Here is a 23614-nt window from a genome sequence, read left to right on the forward strand (position 1 = left end):
CAAAGATTGCGTCGAGGCTGTGTCCTGCCAAGTATGTTGCTCCTTTGACCAGCTGTCGTAGTCTCATGGATTTCAAATGTTAATGACTGGTACAATATAAATCTAAGGATAAAAGAATGACCTTGAGCAGGGGGCATGTTCTCAGCATTATATGTAAAATATTAAACATGCCCGTTCAATAGTCCATGACCTGTTACAATAGTGGATACCATGACCAATGTTCTACATTCTGTGGTAGTGGAGACGCAGCAGTTGTAACCACACCAGTTGTGTTTTTAGTGACTCATGTTCATGGTTCTCCTGTTTTCTTTTATGGACTGGTTTGTTGTGTTTAGTGCAAGGTTCTGCAACCCTCGGCTCACCCAATGCAATGGACTATGACTCCCATGATCCATCATCATTGACTACTCTTGACTAGACTCATGGGAGTTGTAGTTCAAAACCTATGTCGAGCCAAAGTTTGCAGACCCCTGGTTTAGTGCCACACTTTATATTGTGTTTTCGATTTATCTCTAAATTTAGTTTACTACACAGCAGAGTAACACTTTTGATCTGTTTTGTTTAAGCTGTCCATCAATGCCTTTGACTATAATTGCCACGTCGACCTGATAAAGTTGCTGCGCCAGGAAGGAGAGCTTGTGAAACTGAGGCGGGCACGGCAGAAGATGAGCGAGCTCTTTCCTTTGACTGAAGGTAGCAACAACTAACTTGCACTGTATGATTTATTTCTTTATGGATTGTTCACTCAGTTTTCCGAATGACGATTTTGTGACTTAGACGAGAACATTGTAGCCATATTGTAAAAAAAGGATACATTTTGTTATCCTTTTTATTTTATTACAATCTACGAGAAACACATTTTACAATCTACCCTGTAACGAGTGAATGCATGTATTGGTATAGCATTTTTTCAGTAAGATGTTCTCCCTGTGAATATTTATATATATATATATATATATATATGTGTATATATATATATATATATCTATCTATCCTGACTTGTAGCCTATAAACTCTATTCTCTACATCGTACTCTGATGCATGTATTCCTAAGAAACTGCAATGTGTTGCAGAGATCTGGCTGGAGTGGCTAAAGGATGAGATCCGAATGGGAGAAGAAGGTTCTGGGAGAGAGAAGGTTTATGAGCTGTTTGAGAGAGCTGTAAAGGACTACATCTGTAAGTATATGACAACCCGAGTTTATAGATTGGCGCCACTCTCTTTGCTTTTGCATTGCCACTAGCTTTGCAGTGTTATTTAAATATTTAACCTGCACGTCTTTAACTCTGCTCTTGGCGCGCAGTATGCTTGAAGGACAACGGACTGGCTTGCATGTCACCTGGATGCAAACCGGTAGAATGATGCGGTGGCCTTCTGAGGTAGAATGATGAATTCACATTATGAACTGTAATAAATGATATCATCTTGTTGTTTTATGATTTTCTACACACATTCAGAGCACACAAGCATAAGGCACTGCTTATAATTTGGTTTATCAAACTGAAGGTTGTTTAGAGTGCAATCCAGGTTTATCAAATGCCCGATCGCACATCCCAATTATATTAAGTAAGCATTTTGTTCTGGGCATATGATCAGCCCTTTTGATTTGCTGACATGTATGGCCCCATCAAACTACAGATTTCAAATCCATATACCACATTGACGTATAGTGCACTGAAAAATGTGAGGTTGGAGGCACTTCCTCAAGGTGGTGCACAACAGTTCAGATTTATACCAGTGTGGTGCATGACTGCTTTCAGATTACTCCTATTTCTTTCAAGTAAAATAAAAGGAACCATTCACATTATTATATTCAGTGGTTATGAAGAAGTAACGGGTGCAGCAGTCGGACAGATTTTGGATAATAGGAATATGATTGGGATAGAAGGAAAAGGTAATTTCGTTGCAGCTGAGTGTGAACGGTTAAGTTTCAGCACATGGGTTACAGGAAGCAAAGTTGAAGGAATTTTGCACATATGTCAGGGGTAGGAATTTCAAGTTACAAGCTACTAGTCAGGCAAAACAAGTCACTTGCCCTCTCCGTGCAACACCTGCTTAAAGCTCCTGATTTGTTACTTGCCACTAATACGTTTTAAGGCCAATAACGTTGTTTACATGGCAGCTCCACGTTTTCTCAGATTTCTGTCTGCCCATTGACTCCAACCAGCAGTGAAATCTTCCCTTCCTGTTGTTGGGGCTGAATTCCCTTTTTGGGGTTCTCTTGCCCCATTTTATGCGACCCCTGAACTTTTTCGCTTTTTGTCTTGATGTTTTATTTTTGGCTGTTACATATATTTGTGACCAGAGGCACCTTTACTGATGTCCCCTCGCCACTGCAAACATTTTTGTTGTGCTGTTTTCTGGTAGCCCAAATGGCTCCTAGGACAGGGTGCTTTTAAGCACACCATTCTGGTCCCAGAGCGACTGTCACTCTACAAGCGTGTTGTAGAGTAGATTGTTCCTGCTTGAATTTAGTATTGAGTTAACTAGGGGGTAACTGCTGGGTTAGTACTGTATTTATTAAGCCCTGTTCCAATCCATTTTGTTTTGGGATATACCTTTGTCTATGGGGAGGGACTAAGAGGCCGGCTTAAAACAGCTATGGCACTAACGCGGGCTCACTTTGAGCCTAGCTATTTACCCTCTATTGTGGCCTGGCCAGGTTATCTGCATCAGACGAACCCAGTACACATCCTGTGTTGGTAGACCTGAGTTTTTGGCTGTTTTTCAGGCCAACCTGAGTGGCTGGCAGAAAACATATTACGTGTCTGCCTGGTGTGTGATTGGAGGGCTGGCCTAGTCCATACCCTGAGTGAAGGTTTTTATCTAGGGGGGAGAGACTGCTTTTCTCAGACCAATTGATTCTTACCTGAATTGGTGGAGGATTTCTATGAACATGGGCTGTTGTTACTCAGGACCAGGTTTGGCCGTATTGGCTGGACCCTGGTTCCTTTGTCTTTGCTCCCGGTATCATCTTTTGGCTGCTGGATGTCCCTCCTTGGTGGTTCTTCTTCCTAGACACCTTTTGCTGGCTGGACTGCCTGTCCCAAGCTGGGGCTAATTCTGGGTCTGTGCAGTGTTCTCCACCGCCAAATCGTCTTGGACCATGCACCTGGGGGTAGGGAGCTACCCTAGCCTAGAATACTGCTGGTTAAATAGGAGATGGGGGTAGGCATGCGCTTAACACCATTACTTTAAGGCACAACAATAATAGTTTGATGCTTTAATTGAATCACGAACAGCTGACACGTGTTTCGACACACAGGTCGTACTCAAGGCTGGATGATTAGTACAGAATAATAAGCACAAACCATAATATATTGATAAACAGAACAGTACGTGAAAAGAGTTGAGGTGTAAAATTACATATTGGACATAATGAATTATGTAACATGACAATTACAAAAAACAAATAAAATGTAACGCATGTTTGCAAATAAACCAGAAATTGTTAGAACATGCATACAACAAGACCCAGATATAAGAATGTATTCCATACCACATGTCAGGTTGGGAAGGAAGAACAGGAGTTGCGAAGGCGGTAATAAATGAAAAGAACAAACGGAAAAAAACAATAAGTCCTGGTACAATAGATGATATGTACTGTAAAAATTCAAAGAGAATTAATTAAGAGTAATGCCACTCGTGTAATGTGTACCCTGTATAGGCCACTAAACACCGGAGTCACCATACATGCAATCCAAGCACCAGTCACTTTAAAAGAATACGGGTGTGCATAATTTCCAAAGCAAAAGTCAAAGGTTTCAAAGGACTGAATAGAAAGTCAAAAAATAAATAAATAAGCTAAGGTGACACTGCACCAAGTGGGTAAAAAGAAATGTGTAAAATAAGGCTACCCAATAGAAGGGGAGAAAAACCACACGGAATGAATGGAAGTCAAAGATACCTCTGTGGCCCTGTGATTTGTGCAATTACACGACTCTCCATTAGGTATCTGTCCTTTTTGTTTTTCACTCACTTTATTGTGTAGTCAGCCTTCTTTGAGTTCTGACGTAACTGGTTTATTTATCAGGAGATTTTCAGGATTCTACTAATAACAGTGTTGCATGGTAAGGTATTTTGTATACTTCCTTCTTTTTCTTGACTTCCATTCATTCCGTGTGGTTTTTCTCCCCTTATTTTACACATTTCTTTTTACCCACTTGGTGCAGTGTCACCTTAGCTTTTTATTTATTTTTTGACTGCTTGCACTTCTTTATCAAGTGTTATTCGATTTTACTACCATTAGTGATCACTAGCGCACAGTTATCTAGTTGTGAATCCACATTTTTCGTTCATAGAATACTGAGGGGTTGCCACTACTCCACTTCAGCTCTGCCCTGGCTCATCCCGGGTTACCGCTATCTGTTGATCCCATGCTTGTTCTTTGCTGGCAGGCTGCCCCATGTTGCCTCTCAAGCTGCCTGGATCTCTTTTGGTCATCGTCCTGGTGTCTTCTTTATTGCTGCTTCTACTTCTGGCTGGCGGGTCGTTGTCCTGAGTACCTTGTGATTGGTTTCGTCAGTATGGGTTGTCACAGGTTTCAGGTTTCATGACCCTGTACCTCTCCACTAGCCTTCCTCTTCTCTCTTGTGAAGCTTGCCTGGTTTGCAATAGCTATCCATAAGAGTTTGGTCTAACATTTAGTTGGAAACATGTCTTTGCATTATGATAGATTTTCCACTTCTCGCTAGAGGTGTGTGTAAAAATCTAACACCTGTTTAATGGGCTGACTTTCCACCATTGTTTATAGATGTGCTTGGATTTGATTTCCCCTCATCAGGCCGCAACGTTTGCACTAGCCACTGGCAATCTTGGCAGTTAAAGGGATGGTCTAGTAAAAATTTTTATTTAAAAATAGATAGGCAACATAAACAAAAATACTAGCATCCTCCGTTTTAAAACTTCCTATGTAAAATTTTGAGCTATTCAAGCTCAAAATTCGAAAAAGCAAGCACAGGGGCGCAGCCATTTTGTGAAATGGAGGCCCTCCTGTGCTGGCTTTTGCTTTTGCGGCACTAATGAAGGAAAAGCCAGCCAGCTGTAGTAAACAAAGTCAAAAAAAAATAAGCACTAGCTGCGTTTCCCGAGAGCCCCAAATGGTAAAGCAGATTCAGGCAGACACAACGCGGTTGTGTTGGAAAACGCTGCAGTTTCTCTTTCCGAGTTTCTCAGGCTCCTCCGAGCCGGAGGAGCAGCGTTTTCCAACACAATAACGTTGTTTTTATGTTTGCGGTCGCTTCAAAAGCGACCGCAAACATAAATACAACGTTTTTAAAGCTCCAGCCCGGAAAACTTAGAAAAAAAAACGCAGCTAGTGCTTATTTTTTGTAAAAAAAATAAATAGCACTTACCGAGATTCAGCTGCAGCTTTCCTACTCTGGTCTCCGGTCCGCGTCCTCCGAGTCCCGGCACTAATGAAGGGAAAGCCACCCAGCGGTAGACTTTGTTTACTACAGCTGGCTGGCTTTTCCTTCATTAGTGCCGCAAAAGCAAAAGCCAGCACAGGAGGGCCTCCATTTCACAAAATGGCTGCGCCCCTGTGCTTGCTTTTTCGAATTTTGAGCTTGAATAGCTCAAAATTTTACATAGGAAGTTTTAAAACGGAGGATGCTAGCATTTCTTTTTTTTTTTATGTGGCCTATCTATTTTTTAAATAAAATGTTTTACTAGACCCTCCCTTTAAGAAATGGTGTGCTGTATGCATATTCATTCATTCATTTGTGTAGCGCCTTGCACCATAGTAATGGTCCCAACGCGCTGCTGGTTGAACGCCCTGGGAGGGACCAGAGTCAAAATTTGGGAAGCATGGGAGGAGCTGCATGTTAGTTATGTGAGGGTGTCCAAAACCCTGCTAGTCACCTATGTTTGAATGGTGTGTGGAAGGGCACAGATGAGGTTTACTATGAATTAAACTGGGTGTATTGTGTATAAGGAGACCGAGAATTAGGCGGAAAGGTACGATTCGAATTTTTGTTATTAAAGTTAGCTCCATTCTTATGGCAGAGGTGTTTTGCAATAGCGTTTATGTGGGAGTGTAGGGTATGCAGAATGAGCCGCGTACACTAAGTTACAAAGGTGCGGTGTGCGGGCGGAGAAATGGGTTAGCTGTATACACCATCATGTCTACATCCTGGGTTCTATCTATGTACCTTGTATAAATGGGCTAAATGCAAGATGTGGCTACACTAAGCAATTAAGCTAAATGCAAAATATGGCTGCATTACGCAATTAGGCTAGTTGCAAGATATGGCCAACTAATACAAATGGGCTGAATGCAAGGTAAGGCTACTTTACATAATTAGGCTTAATGTAAAATATAGCAACCCTAAACAGATATGGTTACCTTACACAGATAAGGCTAAAAGACTGACTAACACGATTAGGCTATATTGTAATGGATAATAAGAGTGGTGTAGTTTTAATGGCTTATAGTAATGGCTGTACTCCCCGCCCCCACACACATGGATAACTGGCATTCATGCCAGTGATTGAGTGACATGTATGTCTGGCTAGTAGCTTGTACTTGACAGTTTTTCATTGAAGCGTGTAAGTAAAATATTCAGTCGATCCCAAATGATTTTGCGTGAGGTTTTACTAATCAATACACTTTAATCTGCATAGTGCCATAAAAGTTACAATTATTGCATTAGCAAACATCTAAAAATACATTCATCACAATTTCAATCACTAATAAAATTATAATAACAATGGGTAATCCATAAAAAAATAAAAAAAATAACTCCATTTCCATCTTGACTATGATGTACATAGATGTGAAAGCTATTGTTAGGGGAGTTTACCTAAAGTCCACTTTTGAGGTAGACTTTATAAAACTATATCAATGGTTTGTAGATCCCCAACTCTTAGTATCAGTCTGTACTATTCATGGAACCTTGTTAGAGCCGTTAGTCTTCTCATAAGAGGAACCTGTGAGCTGTATGTAAGTACACTGAACTTAGTAATGCAATTTAAACAAACACTTGTATATTAAAATTTCTGAGTCTTGTTGAATCTGCTTAGATAACATGCTGTGCATAGACCAACATCTAGTGGGAGCTGCAGAGTATTACATCTGTTTTCGAAACTCGAAAAGAGATGTCGAATAGGGTGTGCCAGTAATACTATCCCTAGTGTGACGTCCCCTGTACCCATGATCCCTCATGCGTGTAGGTCCCTCAGATTGTTTTTTTCCACCATACTAGTCGGACGCATGTATGCAGAGCTCCTTTCAGCGTACAGCCTTATCTATATTTCAATTACTGTTAGATCTCTTCCTATCCTTTATTCGCCAAAGAACGACGCCAGTGACAATCCAAGAGACTTCCGTCGAAAACTGCTGTGACGGACCCCAGGCCTTGGAAGGCCAACTCGGGCCTCGGCCCAGTCAGCAGGGAGAGGTGGGGAGGTGCTGACTATTTAAGCCTAAAACCCTAAATGACAGCTCCACTAAGTGCTGGGCCCACTACGTCAGGCAGCTCGAAGCCATGGACATAGAGAGAAGATTCAGCAATGTTGCGAGGGCGACAAGGCGGCTTCAGCTACCCAGGTGCAGACCCCCGACCCCGTAGGACTGGCTTGCGGCCATGTTGTGGGGACCACACCCAGCGGCAAAGCGCAACACGGACATCCACCACCAAGCACATTAGCCCCAGCCGAGACTTGTGTGAAGCGATTGGCAATGGTCGACACCTAGAGAGCGGTCCACCGAATCCTTGTCCTCTGGGCGTTCCCGATCGCGGTCGCCTCACAACAAGGCCCACCCGTCCTCGGACGGAAAAGGTGTCCATCAAACCGCCACCGAGACCCAGTCGTCCGATGACACTGGGTCTCGACCCACTACTGAAACTGGACGCTCCGCGTCTAACCCTACACCCATAATTCGACGCCCTTACGCGGATCACACCTCCGAAAGTCAATGCGATGCGCCGGACCTAATGGAAGGCCCCAAGAAGGATAGTAAGACCACCTCTAGCCATGGGGGAGGGGTTAAACTCCTCATAAAGTCATCTAAAGATACCCACGCTCCTAAAGAGAAGCATAGGGAGGAGAAGGCTGCTAAAAAATCAAAAGAACCTCAGTCAGCCCCCATGACCAAAGTTAAACCTCCCACAGATGAGGAAATGGGCCTTACCCCTCATTCTGTAATTATACCAAGCTCCAAAGAATGGAGCTATCAGGATATAGACAGAGTAATGAAAAGGATGACCTTTATGGCACATTTTTATGAAAAATATCCTAACTATTTTCAGAGTTATAGGAACACCCTTCCCACCTCAGCTCCTTCTGGTTCCAGGGCCACTCCTTTGTCTCCTCAACCCCCTCCTAAGAGGGCTCGCTCTGATACTCCCTTTCAGGACCTGGTCATAGACCCCTTTGTAGTGGAGCCTTATGACCCAAATTCCCGGATTTCTTCAGCTGTGAAACTGGAAGGGTAAAAGGAGTTTTCCATCACATCCGCACTCCCCCCAGATGGTCATCAGTATAAAACCTTATAGGATTCCAGAGGTGCACAAAGGAAATGGTCCTACAGGTGGTGGTGAAGATTTTGTCTACAGATATAATAGAACCTTCCCAAAGTCCTTTGTGCTCGCCAATAGTTCTGGTGGCAAAAACTAATCAATCGCAGAAGTTTTGTATAAATTTGCCAGAAATTCAACAGTGTCCCAGTTCAACTATTACCCGTTGCCTAGGATTGACGACCACATTGATTGACTGGGCTCTGCCATATACCTCTGCATGATTGATCTGACCAATGGATATTGGCAGGTCCCATTAAACCCAGAGGACAAAGTGAAAGCAGCCTTCTCCACCCCTATGGGACTATTTAATTTTAAGGTCCTACCATTTGGACTTCCTGACGCCCCTGCTACTTTCCAAAGACTAATGGACCAGGTCTTGTGTCATGTTTCACCTTTATGAAATCACACAAGCCCTGAGACGAGCGGGTCTTACAGCCAGCCCAAAGAAATGCTATCTAGCCCAATCGGCTGTCAAATATCTGCGTTTCTTTGTTGGAAATGTGCTCATCCAACCTCTGTTCAAGGAACCCCACCCCCATGCCGTTGAGGGTGTGCAGCAGAGGGTTCCGGGGGAGTACTCTGGCTCCATCTCAACAGCAGAGATGCACAGAATCGCCTACAGAACAGGACCTGCACGGAAATGGAAACATGGTGAGCGATTGCTGCGCGGGACCGTAATCTGAATTGCTGGGAGCAGCGGATGTGCAGGAGTGTGGAATATCACACAGCTCCCACCCACCAGAGTCAGGAAAGCTGGCAAGAAATGGTTGCAGCCCTCCACATTTATTTGCCCGCAAGTGGCTGTTCGACTGGAAGCTCTGCCAAACGTTTCTCCTGTGGACTCCTGTTGTACGGTCTTCCAGTGCCCGTCGGCGTAAAGAAGCCTTGTGTGGACTGAAACTTGCTGTACGCAAGATTCTTGTGGACAAAGTAACAAAGTAACTACTGCACTCATTTATTGGATTGTTTGCTGTGCTCCTTGCTGAGCTCCTTGCTGGGCTTGCTGGGCGTTTCACAATATTGAAGCCGGAGTAACGCCAACTTTTCTTCTTTCCCTCAGCCCTGCCCACCATCCACCTGGCGTCATCACTTTGTTTCCACCTTTTTTCTACTTCCACTCCCGGAAGTGCCCTGCAAGCGGCCGTTTGCGTGTTCAGGTGGGAGGTGTTGTGGGTGGTGTGCGCCAACGCAGCGTCTCAATTCTGTTCGGTTACCTAATGCACATGTGATTGCCTAAAGGGTTCTATCGAATTTGCACCACGACATCAGACCATCTAAAAGTGAGTAAATTGAACTCTTCTTCTGCAACACATGCGCGCTGTGCTCTGGGCGAACTGGGATGGTGTGCTATGATTAGTATTGAGTGATAGATCTGGCAAAAACGTGCTAGTTGTATGAGTATTGATGTGTCAGGAGGACTATAATTGTTATATTGTGGTGATAGTTTTGTGCTCAGAGCGCACTCATGGTGTGTATTTCGATCGGTTCTGGGCTCTGTTTCTTGCAAAAATTGCATCTAAACTAGGAGAACTGAAACGCCTGGAGGCAAATCATTGATCTATTGAGGTGACTTTGCTGTGCTTGGAGTACATTCGGCCAGTGTTCTCCTTTTTAGTACTGATCGTCATCTTCTACAAAAAGGTGTTGCCTTACGCAAACTTTGCCTCTGGAGGAATCCAACTGCTACACTATTGTAATCTGAGATTGATTGGTAGACTGTGTGTTTTTTCCAAGACTTGTGGCCACTACTAAAGATGTCTTCTAGACTGTGAAGTGGGAGAATAGTTAAAATGCTGTTGCAAAAGCAAGCCATTCTACGGCCTATGACTAATGTTAATAATGGGGAAGAATACCTTAAGGCCAAGTCTCTACCAGATAATTACATTAGTTTAGACCCTAATGTTCATGCTGGCATAAATAATACTTTTCATAGCCCCTCAAATGCAGAGACTATCTGTCACGAGGTAGCTTTTGCATGTGTACGGGCACAGAACGAACAATTAGCCAATTTATCTATACTTCCAGAGTTGCCAACCATGATTGAGCGGAATGATACTGGGCTGAATGTAAGAAAAACTTTCTTGAGCGTGCGCGACAAAGGGGCTCTGATGTTATTGGATGCTATTGGAGAAGAAAAAAGTCATTCTCCATCAGACATATCCATTCTTGTGCCCGCAGTTTTAATGGAACTCGAAAAACAGGTTTGCCTCTCTGTAGGGCCCTCCACCCCTGTTACAGCGGGAGGGAAGATTGCAAATGTGCATGTCGCTATAGTGAAGATGTTTTCCCCAATTGCCCAATCTAACACATGATTCAAATGACAATCTGCTTATGGATGAAATCTGTCCCAGAATATGCCCCCGTTTCCACCAACTCGCAGAACAACGAAAAAGCTTCCTTGCCTGGTATAAATCAACCTCTGTTGAGGTCCACAAAAACGGATGGCGTTGCCTCTTTGGGTTTTGATTTGCTAAATCCATCTGATGACTTGCAGAATATGGAGGCTTCTTATCCTGTTCTATCAAGAGTACAGCGGCCACAATTATACCCATTACGAACTATGGGAAATGATGGCCGCCCAATTGGAAATCCTCTCCAAACTAGGTTACATTTTTTCTGAAAACTACATAAAGATGGGCCGTTGTCCTTCCCCTTCCAGCACAATTTCTCCTCTTTTTGTATCGAATGCGACTCGAACTGCTGATTTAAATATAACTGAACAAAAAATTCAGCACCAGAACGTTGGGGTGCCAACTTTCAGCTTTAGGCAGACCTTTGCGCAGACTGTTGCTGAAATCGTTGAGCCGCACATTCTGCACACCCAATTATGCCGAAGAGTGACTGCAAATAGTGAAAAAAATAGATCAGCTACTATTTTACCTTCAGGTTGAGGATGCCGATCGGGTTGGGGTAGCGAGTAATCAACAATCGAGCCCTCAGCATGGGCAATTCTTCCGCCCAGATAGTCTGTCCGCACTTACTATTTTGATAGAGGCTGATGTTCAAAATGCTGAGGAAAAACATGAGGACGAGGATGATTATGAAAGAGACAGTGCCCCGTTTTTGCATCCAGGAAGGATAAAACCCCTCTATCTATGGGCAATGAAGAGTAAGGCAGATCACCAATGTGCGAAACAATCTACAAATAAAAACAACAAAAATAACCAAAAAATGAAAACACAGATGACGCTGAGGCCAAATCCTAACGAGAGGAAGGGTTCTTCCCAGTTAACAATGGATCCCCTTATGGGTGATCATGGGATTCATTTTGATGAACTCTCTGAGGAAAGCAAAAAGGCTCTACAACTTACTGATGGGATAGCTAGAGATGGGCATATGAAAGCAATAGTGCAAAATGGTCGTGGGAAAATGTCAGAAACTGATAGTAAATCTTCTACTCAAGCTCGGACTGAGGAGCATGAGGTGAAAATATCAGCCAAAATAAGGGAGTTTACCTAATCTCTAACACTGCCCCAACAAATGCAGCTATCAACGTTCTATAAACCGATTGCCAATAAAAAAAAACTGATCTAGGAAAGCCAACGTGGGATTTTAAGGGGATTGTACCACCAGAAGAAACTGGGATGCCCCTTACAACCCCTAACATGGAGTTGGTACATCAGAGTGGTGAGAATATGAACACAGAAAGTGATCCAATCCTTTTATGTCCTTAAGTATTCTGGCAAATCTCCTGTACTTGGGAACATTTTCCTCTTCTGAAAAGAAAGATCCTATTTTAACCACTGCTACAACAATTATGGGGTGGCATAGTAATACAGATATTAATGGTGACAATCGGCTTAACCTCTCTTTTATATTGCAGGCTTTTCAGAAAATACCGGCTTTGAAAGCCCTAAACTCGAGGGACATCGAATTTATTACACTTCTGGCAATCAACAACCATCGGATGGGTGTTCCAACTTCAATCGGCAATTATAGCTGATTTGGTATGGCAGCTTGTGAGGGAACTCAAACTGATCGGCCTAACTCCATTTCTCTTTCACTCAATTGAGGAAGCTATTGCTTTTAACGAAACCACTGAAGAAACGCAAAAGCAGCCAATTACAACTGTGACTGGTGCGCCTCTGTCCTTGGCACCTGAAACGGCTGTGATTGCTGAACTTGTTGCCCTCTCCAACATTAGCAAAGATTGGTCTTGGGTAACATCATTGGTGGGTAGCTTAAACCCATTGGGGACTACTACCCCCACGTAGTAGCAAACCAGTTTTAAATGTAATGTCATGGAATTATTGTGGGCTTGCTAATTTATTTAAATGGGCTAAAACTTCCAATGCTCACAAATTCATTGATATTTGGTTATGTCAAGAAACTATTTGTGGAGAATTATTCCAATTGCAAGGTTTAAAGCATATCATGCAGAGGCCCTTCGAGGTCCTTCTGGGAGGCAATACGGTGGCCTTGCAATACTCTTGAATACAAACATGATGTTTACCACTTATCAAGTGTTCAAATCTCCGGGGATATTGGCTGTATTGGTCTCTTTTAGTGATTCCCCTATTGACACCTACTTATTTATTACTATCTATCACAATCCGGTGCAGTACACGAAGGAGGAAATGTTTGACAATGTCTCGTCAATTTTGGACGAGGCATTGGTGTTATGGCCCACTTGTAAAATTCTCATAGGGGGCGATTTTAACGCAGATTGCTCAAATGGTGAAAAGAGAATCCTTCATCTTGATGGCCCTGTGAACACTACAAGAACTGATAACCGGGGAGATCGTTGGATGGAATTTCTTAGGAGTTGGGAGATTTCATTTGTCAGCATCGAGTCACTGTCTCCTCCCCAAACGACCTGGAAAAGAGGCTTCATGAGCTGTATAGATTTTTCCGCTGTTTCGGACAACTTTCGGGAGCACTGCAACGAGACAGTAACTTCCGAGCCAGGGCTAGGTGACCATGTAACGTTGGGACTGACTTTGGAAGTAAAAGTATCAATGTTGACAATTGATTTGACACAATGCTTACTAGGAGGGGATCGATCCTGGCATATCGCATTGATGGAGCACACATCTATGCGAAAAAATGTTCTTATTGAAAACCATTTGAACGCTGATAAAGCAGCTGGGGTAGCAAATTGGACACTGCATCATAGTGCGAAAAAGATATTTGGACATTATCCATATGGCAATGGAGACGCTGCGGAAACAGCAAATGGGTACGCAAACAAAGCATGGGCACCTTTCTAGCAAGGTGATTCACTTGGCTAAAACCATAAAAAATGCGGAACTAAGAAAACTAAAAACTCAGGTGTTATGTTTCAGTGATTTCCTTACAAAGAAAAAAACTATCTGTAATGCCTATAGAAACAAGTGTTTTAATCATAGACGCTACCTCCATAATTTAACTAAGCAGAATATGATATTAAATCTTTGTCGCAATGACAGACGCTCCATGTGGGCCATGCTAAGGTCGAACACTCCAATTGTCAACACTGACCAAACATCCCACATTACGACGGAGGAATGGAGTACATTTTTCAAATGTAAATTCAGGTTACCCAATCGATTGCGATTTAAGAAGTCCAAATACCCACTATTACTATCGGACAAGGTGTTGGGCTGGTCTACTGAGGAAATAGTGGTACCAATTCGGGCACTGAATAATTCTAGGGCGGCTGGCCCCATTGGCATTCCTCCCTGTGTGATCAAAAGGCATCCCCTACTTTGGGAATGTATCTTGAAAGTCCAATTCGACAGAATCGTGGCAACATCATAATACCTGCTTCTTGGGTAAATTCCATCGTGGTCCCAATATACAAAAAGGAAAAGAAAACCGACCCCAATAATTTTTGACTTATAGCCTTGATTGATGCTGCAGCAAAGGTGTTTTCAATTTTGCTACTACAAGATTTTCGGGAATATGAGGAATAACTCAATCCTTTCACACTTTCAAATTGTTTTTCGAGCCCAAATGGGTACTACTCTAAATGCATCAATCATAGCCTATCTTCTTGCCAAGTCTGAAGTTATCAATACTGGGCCCTGTATATGGCTTCGGTAGATCTCTCTGCGGCCTTTGATTGTGTTGTTCATAGGTTGCTCTGGGATAAGATGGAACGTATGGGTATTCCGGATCATCTAATTACACTTATCTCCAAACTTCATCAAAATGCTGCTTATTTCTTGAGGATAAACATAGGAGCAACAACACATCCGATAGTCGGACGTGGGGGTTAAGCAGGGTTGCAATTTAGCTGGGACATCAATGACATTTGGGAAAAAAGAGATTGGCTTTCCGGCAAGGATAGGCCATTTAAAGCTCCATTGGCTAGCCTTTGCGGACGACATCCTAATTTTTGATCGCACACCTTTTGGGCTCCAAACTAAGCGAAGTCTCTTTGCCACCTACTTGCAGGCACACAATCTACAATGCAATGCAAAAAAGTCAAGGGTGTTTATTCTTGAAAATTTAAAGAGGCACCCTCCAGGTATACTTTTGAATATTGATTCAATTCCCATCCCATATTCAACATCTATTAGGTATTTGGGATATGAAATGGTTGACTCCACTTCGGCTAAAATGTGGAAAGAAGGGCTTGTAAAAAAGGTGACCTCGTTATCAACTCAAATGCGTATTGTCTACCAGATATTTTGTAGATTTTCAATGGTCCCCTTGCTGGAATTTTTTCACACTCAAAGTTGAGGCGATAATCCTGTATGGACTGGATATGTGTTTAACTAACATTGATCACATTCTTGACCAGCTTCAGGGGGGCATGTGAAAAAATACTTTGCTGCTGGCTAAGTCTCTTCCCAATGCTGTCCTTAGACAAGAACTAGGTTTAACATCATTGTCAACTAACTATTATTGGCCTTTACTATCTATCCTAGCTAAAATATTTCTTAAAATTCATTATATGAAAATTTGGGACGAATGATTCAAGAGAGAAATCCGCCCTCAGTGGCCAAGTACTATGACCAAATGGTTAATATACTGATGGGAATTGCACTGTCGCCAGCCGATTTGGAATTCCGATTAATGCATGTTAAACGCTTTTTCGAAAACGACTGGAGCAAAACACTTGACTCCATCTCGGCCTTAAAGTCCTATAGTGAAATCGCAAAGTTTACTGCAAAGCGGATACCTCTCGGGTTGTATATTCTGCAGTTCCCCTGTAATAAAATGCGGGATGTATACTTGTGATTTAAATTAAATCAAACCCCTATGTATGAAAAAACGAAGAACTGGGGCTCTAAAGGCACTATAGTTGACGAAATTGGTTGCAGAATCTACAAGAAATGTCGAACTAAAAGACAGCTAAACATGTGGTAATTTACTGTAATTATTTTGAAATGGCCAGAATCAAAATACTGGGAGCAGAGCATCTGGGCACTACTGTCAGCCCGAGAATGGGTCTGGATGGCTTGTATGTGGGGGCATTCTACAAAGTTCATTCTGTTATCGAAATTACTGTTGATTATCAATGAAGAACTGGAAAAAAGATATACGTGGTAAGTTTATTATTCTGGACATGCAAAATTTCTAATTGTTGTACAATAATTTTATGTTTTTATATTGATGAATTTGCGCCAGTAGAGTATTTTTCGTGATAAATGCTGAAGCGAGTAATCTGTGTTAATATGTAGTGAGATTTGTATGCAGGTCGTACAATGATGTTTAGTTAATTTACACGTTAGAGGGGATGATAAATTGTACCTTTTTTCAAATAGTTATATCAATGTTTTTGAAAAATTGTGTATAATATGTAATTGAAACATGCATTCTTTGTTTTTAATACAAAATATGTTGTAAGAAAGTTGTTAAGTTTGTTGACCAAACTCGCAGAACAACTAAAAAAAAAAATATGGGAAATACCCCGACCCGTGAGGAGTGGGAGTGCACAGCCTACAGGCAATGGGGCACAAGGCAACATGCCATGGCCCTGTAATCCTCTGCGGGCATCGGAAATGAAGGCACATTTTGAGGGAAGTCAACCGAGGGGTCGCTGGGAGCCAGGGACACAGTATGTGAGCTACAAATGGCAGAGACGGATAATCTGCCGAAAGAGTGTTTCAGCTGTTTTTCATGGAATATCAATGGACTCCTAGATACGATTAAGTGTGCCTGGTGGCAAAATTCTTGGCGCCCCATCAGACAGACATAGTGTTGTTAAAAGAGACTCATTTGCTGGCGATGGTGTGCAATATTCTGAGGTAGGCTAGATATTCGGTGGTCGGACATACAGGGTTCACAAGGGGATCCATGGTGTAGCAATTTTGATTAAGAAATCAAACATTGTGAAGCGGGACCAGGGGGGAAGTATGATCCTCTCGAAGGGAACATTATAGGGGTGAAACGCTATGCATTATTAATGTCTATGCCCCTCTGACTCCGCAAGTGGATAGGCTAAAGAAGGTACATGCCCTGTTGGCCAAGCACAGGGGGGATATTATGGTGGTGGGGTGGGATTTGAACTTTACATTTATTGTATTTATTCTGCATGTAAATCGCAACTGCTGCCTTCCTGTGATATTTTGCAGTCTATATTTTGTATTTTGTATTTGTACAGTGTATATATCCCATGACCCCACCCTGCAACTTAAGCTTCGCATTTTCTGTACTGCTGCGCCCGGATACCTGCGGGTCTGGTGCGCATTATAAGTGAATAAAACAAACAAACAAACAAACAAACATCGCAGCCCAAGATAGACAGGACACCATACAGGGGTGGGGAGACGCACAATCCAACAAAGCTTCATTCCTTGGCCATAGGGCTGTGTGATGTATGGAGGGATTTGCCCCTGGTGAAAGGGGCGGCTTCTACTTCTCAAACACGCCCTCGTCCTTTTCCAGGATTGATTACATCTTTCTCCTGGGTACCATGACTGGCAGGGTAACCATGGCCAAATGTTTTCCAAGGAGTATCTCCGATCATGCCCCCTTATGTGTGGCTATACAGGAAGCGGACATCCAGCATAGAGGGGGTTGGAGGCTAAATGCATATTATCTGAAGGATGTGAAGATAGCAGAGTCCCTCACAGAAGAATCCGTGGCCTACTTTCAGAACAACTCTCGGATGGTGGAGAGCCGCCCCACGCTCTGGGAGGCTTACAAAGGTGTTTCGGGGAAGGGCAATGCAGGTGGTTAGACAGAGAAGTTGGAGCAAGAAGTTAGAGACCACTAAGGCACAGCTTGTGCTGCAAAGCACAGAGGCAAACAAAAGAGCCCTCACTAGAGCACAGCACCAGTACAGAACAGTGGCCCAGTATGAGGCTAGGGCGGGCCACTGGGATAGGCAGGCGAGGGTCTTTGATGCGGTGGACAAGTGCAGCAGGCTGCTGGCGTGGCTGGATAGGAGGCACAAGGAGACAAGGTGGGTGAGAAGATTAGAAGGGCGGATGGGTCAATCTCATCCAGGATTAAAGATATTGCTGAGGCGTTTGCTGTATATTATGCCGAATTATATTGTGCACCGGTCATTCGGGATGCTCCCAAGATTGCGTGCAATGTAAGGGGGACTGGACAGCCGCGGGTGAACCAGAAGCTTAGGGAGAGGCTGGAACTAGACCCAACGGGGCAGGAAATCCAAGCTGCAATTAACCAACTCCAATCTGGGAAATCCCTAGGCCCGAACAGATTCCATGCGGAATTCTGGAAGCTAGTTGGGGCAGTGGCCGGCAGAGGAGATCCATGATCTGAATGAGACGAGGCCTAGTAAGATCTTTTATTTTGTTAACCTTTGTCTTCCCCTTTCTTGTCTCGTCACGCCTAGAAACACTTGTGTACAGACATGTTCTAAATGACCTATCATATCGTGGAATCTCAATAAGGGGGGCATACTGCAGGAGTACTTGCGTCAGGCACGGATTGTAGTTGTACATAAAAAATTGAAGCCGCCAGACCAATGCAGTGCGTACCGCCCAATCTCCCTGATTAATGGAGAGGCGAAAATACTTGAGACGGTCTTGGCCAATAAACTCTTACCAGTCATTTGGGCTTTAATCCACCCCTTCCAGTGCAGGTTTGTTCCGAGTACGGCCACCAGGATGAATCTTAGATGTCTACATAATGCATAAGGGACCACATGCAGTCATGGCAATGGACTCTGAGAAAGCATTTGACTCCGTGGGGTGGGAATATCTCTGGGCGGGATTGGAGAGGTTCGGCTTTGGGCCTAGGTTTGTAGGCTGGGTTAATCTATTATACACACGACGAGTAGCCAGGGTAAAGGTGAATGGATGTTCCTCAGACACTTTCTCCCTACAGAAGGGCACCATGCAGGGGTGACTGCTCTCACCGCTCCTGTTTTTATTGTGTATGGAACATTTCGATATACGGGTAAGAGTCTAGCCCCCAGCTGAAGGATATGTGTGTCCTGAGAGAGGGGGAAGACTGTATATCTCTCTATGCAGACTATGTCCTCCTTTTCCTAGGGGAACCGAGATGTACTGGGCCAAGGGTAGTTGACATGTTTTGGGAGTTCTGCGAGGTGAGTGGCCTCAGGACTAATTGAGATAAATCCGAACTCATGCCGGTGCGGGAGGAAGGGGACGTGATACCGGAGAGATGCAAGCTTATGGTAGGAGAGAGTCCATCAAATATATGGGTATCAGAGTATGGGTGCAGGACTTTGTTTCTGCGCAACAATTTGGACCTAGTCCTGGATAGTGTTCAGCAACGTCGCAGAGTATTGGGCATCTCGCCTATCTCCATGGTGTGAAGGGCAAACTTAGTCCTAACGAACACTCAGAATTGCACTGAAAACGCTAAGAAGGTCAGTGTGCGAATGCGGGTTGGGGCTCCCGAATGTGCAGCATTATTATTGGGCCTCCCAGCTCATAGAAATAAATGAGTGGCTGTTCGGGGGGTGGTGGCGGGGGTGTTAGGCCACATGTTGAGCGGGAAGTGAGGGCTGTGCAGGGGGACACTACCGCGTGAGATGACGCAACCACCGGCATGTGTGCTGGCATCGCATACTGCCTCTCTGAGCTATGGGATGGGGTGGAGTAGTGAACAAGAAGTCTTCCGTTTTGGGGGGAAATGTGGCCTTGCCAGAGGTTCACAAACTGAGTATGCAGAACAGATGGCAGGACAAGGGCATTCAGAAGGTGAAGGATGTCCTAGAATAGAACGAGGTAGGCTGGCATCTTTTCAAAGTTTGCAAGAGGGGCTTGGACTGCAGGGCCGGGATAGGTACACCTATGCTGGGCTGCAACACGCTGTGGCCCAGGAGAGGTAGGAGACTTGGGATGTTCACGAGAGGCCCCCTTTTTGAAGTTAACCTGTTGGAAGAAGAGATTAAGGGGAAGGCAATATCGCAATTCTACCAGATGATTAATAACTTTACGTCTAAACCCCTATCAAATCTAAGGGAGAGGTGGAAAGGGGACCCTGGGTGCTTTGGAGGAGGAGGATTGGGCAGAAGCGGTGGTATCACTGAGAGAAGCAGGCATAACCATGCGACTACGGCAGATACAGTACAAAGTGTTGCACAGGATATACTACTGCAGGGTTTGCTTCCATTTTTTGGGCAGGGCAATAGATCCCTAATGCTTGAAATTTGGGTTGGAGGTGCGCTCCCCTTTTCACATGTTATGGGACCGCCCAAAGATGCAAGTATTTTGGGATGGGATAAGGGCCTTTCCAGAGTGGTTAGCAATCTAGTACCGGCATACCCTTGGTTGACGCTCTTGCATGTCTGGGGGGACACAGTGTTCAACAGTAGGGCAAATGATGATGGGTAAAAAGACTCTGGCCATAGATTGGGGTAACACAACCACACCTAGCTTACAGAAGTGGGTGGAGGGGATGGATCAGTGTGCAAAACTGGAGGGAAGGGTGCATAGACACAGAGGTTGTCCCCCCAAACGTTTGAAAGGATCTGGGCCAGATGGATGGATGGATGGAAGTGAGCTGAGTAGTAATCCTGGGTGAACAATCTGGGAAGTGGGGTGGTGTGATGGTCGGTGGGACACAGAGTACCGGAATATAGGGGAATGTGGTACTGCGGGAGCGGAGAGGGGATTCCAAAGGGAGGCGGTAAAGGGGTTGTTTGGGTGGGATGTACTGTATAGTTGATCATGTTGTTGACTAATAAGCGCATATTGGAAAACAATTTAAAAAGAAAGGCTTATAAAACATAGTGGCCAATTTTAAAAAGGAGTTTATCCCCAACAGACAGTTCTAAACTTGGACTAGGGCCCGGGCAGTGTTGTCGCAGGAATTCAATGGTATGGAACATCCCATGCTTTACATCAGCCTAAAACTCTTTTCAAGATAAAAGCTACGCAACCATTGAGTTGGAGGCATTGGCTATAAAGTGGGCCATAGGTCACCTGAAATACTACCTCATGGGTAGGAATTTCAGATGAATCACGGACCATTCACCCCTCGAGTGGCTGTCTCCGAAATGATACAAACCCAAGAATAATGCGCTGGTTCCTCGATCTCCAACCCTGTTTCAGTGTAGAGCATTGTAAAGGGAAGGAACGAGGGATTGTGGATTTCCTCTCGCGTTTTCCAGTTGGAGATGAGGAATTCAGTGACATTAGGGGAAGGGTATGTGACAAATCCCCAGATGTCATCACTTCTTCCCTAGGGGGGTGCTTCTTCCCATGAGGCCAGGGAGGTGATGCTGCTACCCAATGGTCCCCCTGGGGGTGGTACTCAGTGGGTGGATCTCATGGGAGGGAAACCCCTCTATGGGACTAGTGACGCCCCCTGGAGAACATGTTATCCCCATAACCACCTTGCCCTACCTCACTTTCCTACCCCCATGACACCAACACTATCCCTGATATTCCTATGTTTCTGTAGATCTATCTGTATAGTATAGTTGAATGTTTATAACGTGCTATATCGTCCAAAGGCCTAGTTAATGGAGTAGAGTACAGTGAGCTTAACAGAAGATTAATCTGTATTTGGATTGAAAAAATGTGACTTAATTCCCCTTCAAGGATAGAGTTGGCCAGCCTTTGCTGTGTCTTGTTCCATACAAGTATGGCCTGAGCATCGAAGATGGTGCCGCCAAAACTGGCAAGCTTAAATCCGGGCTGTGCAAGATTGGCTGGGTCGTAAGAGCACAGGGCACGTACTAGAGGAGAGCCGATTAGACGAAAACAGAGGCACATCAGCATTATGGCATTATGACATTTATAAATCAATGATAGTATCTTGGTGGTATGCAGTGTTTTATAGATAACCAGTGCAATTTTCGTTTGGAGTTGTGGTCTCTACGAGAAAGGCAGAATACGGCTCTAACAGCATTATTCTCTGAGTACCTTGCAGCGTTCAGATATTTGCTTTTGAGGTTCCATCCAGAAGACTATTAACATAGTCCAAACATGAGTTAACTGGAGCTCTAGCAAGCAATGATCTGTTTTGTAGAGAAATATATGATTCAGAAGTTTAGAAATGTAATTACATGAAGCTTTAACCTGAGTCACTTGTGGCTTCACAGACATCTCGGCATCCAATGTGATGCCTAAAGTCAACCGATTTTGCAACTTTGATATCGTCGGCTGTGCTAAAACTTTCATAGTCCAGGCCCACTTTTTTGATTTTATTACTTGAGGCAATGATCAAGAGTTCGGGTTTGTTGGCATTAAGAGCCAACGAGTTGGTAGCCATCCAAGCCTGAATGGTCTGATAAACAGAGTTGATGGAATTGGCATCCCTACAGTAACATCCTGATAATTCCATTATAACCTGAGTGTCGTCAGTGTTGTTGGTAAATTGGACACCTGTGTTTTCCAGAAGTGCAAAAAGGGGCGTAGTGTATACATTAAACAAGGTGGGCGTGATATAAGAACCTTGAGGTAACCTGCATGTAACAAGGGTGGGGTTGGAACTGGCATTGTCTAGCGCCACTCCCACATATCTGCGACCGACAAAGGATGCAAGACGGGAGCAGTGCACCTGGTCCACTAGTCTGCTGCTTGATTTATCTGCCACGTTCGACCTGATAGATCATTCTAGGTTGGTAAGCAATCTGGAGTGCTGGCTTACCTCTGTCCACAATACTTGCAGTGTTTGACTTGAGGTCAAGTAATGCAGTTTCAGTGCCGTGTTTTGACCTTTGCACGGATTGTCTCGGGTTAAAGAGATGGTTTGTTTCGAAGAAATCCTGGAATTGCAAATAAGCAACACAGTCAAGAATCTTTAGAATAAATGGCACATTAGGGATTTGTTGATAGTTTGGGGGATTGAGAGGATCCAGGGTACTCGAGGCGTGTCACCCATGGTGCCAGGGTGTCAATACAGGCTTTGAAACGGCTAGAAGGGCAAATATCACCTGGACAAGACGTGGGTTTCATGATCGAAACAATCTTGTGTATTTGATCCTCGGATGGTTTAAAACACCCTGGTAACACATTTTTTTATCACAAGGAAAATAAAATAGCCGCTCAACGAACTCCTAGCAAGACTGCACAGGAAGTGCTGCGTGCTGCAAAATTAAATTGCAGGTGCCTTAACAGTTGAAGGAAAGCATTACTCCAAAAAGATACTCAGGAGAACTGATCAAAAATCCAAGAGTCAAATAAAAAGTGCTGGGGAGTTGGAAGTGGGCAGAATTTTGCAAAAAAAGGAAATTCTAACACACTCACTCGCACACTCATACAGACACACTCACTCTCTCTCACACTGTAACACTCACCTGATTCCCGTAGAGGCGCCGGTCTTGACTGGGCGTATACCGTATCTTCAAAGGTGATGTGTAACACACGGCTGGCTCTTTGGGCTGGACCTCTGTGCACTGTATGTCTGACTCGAAGGGTAAGATGTCTGCAGATAGAAAATATGGGATTAAGGAACTGGGTTATTGAATGTCTCTCTCTTCTTCCCTTTCTCTTCTCCTGTAGAACCCCAAAGGTTAACGCTCTCACCTTAGGTAAGTGAACGCCGTGCTCTCCATCTGCCTCGGGGCAGGGTGCTGTAACCAGTTTCTTCACTGGATAAGGGGAGCAGGCCTCTTGACTTAAGAGGACTGCTGTCCGTCGTTTACTGCACGAACTGTAAGTTTCGAGTAATTCTAATGTCTTTAAAGTCTTTAGTAATGATGTCTCTTGTTTTGCAGGGTTCCGGCGATGGCGGATGACGGGCTGAAGTGAGTTGAAAATGGAGCCCGT

The 23614-nt window shown here is 44.0% G+C and overlaps 1 protein-coding gene across 1 annotated transcript in view; it reads left to right on the forward strand.

Moving 5' to 3' along the window:
• The window catches only part of SART3 (spliceosome associated factor 3, U4/U6 recycling protein), a 559753-nt gene that overhangs the window by 97889 nt on the left and 438250 nt on the right, over positions 1 to 23614 (forward strand). Inside the window, exons 2-3 of the mRNA XM_069619464.1 lie at positions 567 to 693; positions 1074 to 1178. Of these exons, the coding sequence (XP_069475565.1) occupies positions 567 to 693; positions 1074 to 1178 (232 nt within the window). The remainder of the gene's footprint in view (positions 1 to 566; positions 694 to 1073; positions 1179 to 23614) is intronic.

This window comes from Ambystoma mexicanum, chromosome 10 (assembly GCF_040938575.1).
Source record: "Ambystoma mexicanum isolate Mex_15411 chromosome 10, UKY_AmexF1_1, whole genome shotgun sequence".
NCBI classification, from domain to species: Eukaryota; Metazoa; Chordata; class Amphibia; order Caudata; family Ambystomatidae; genus Ambystoma; species Ambystoma mexicanum.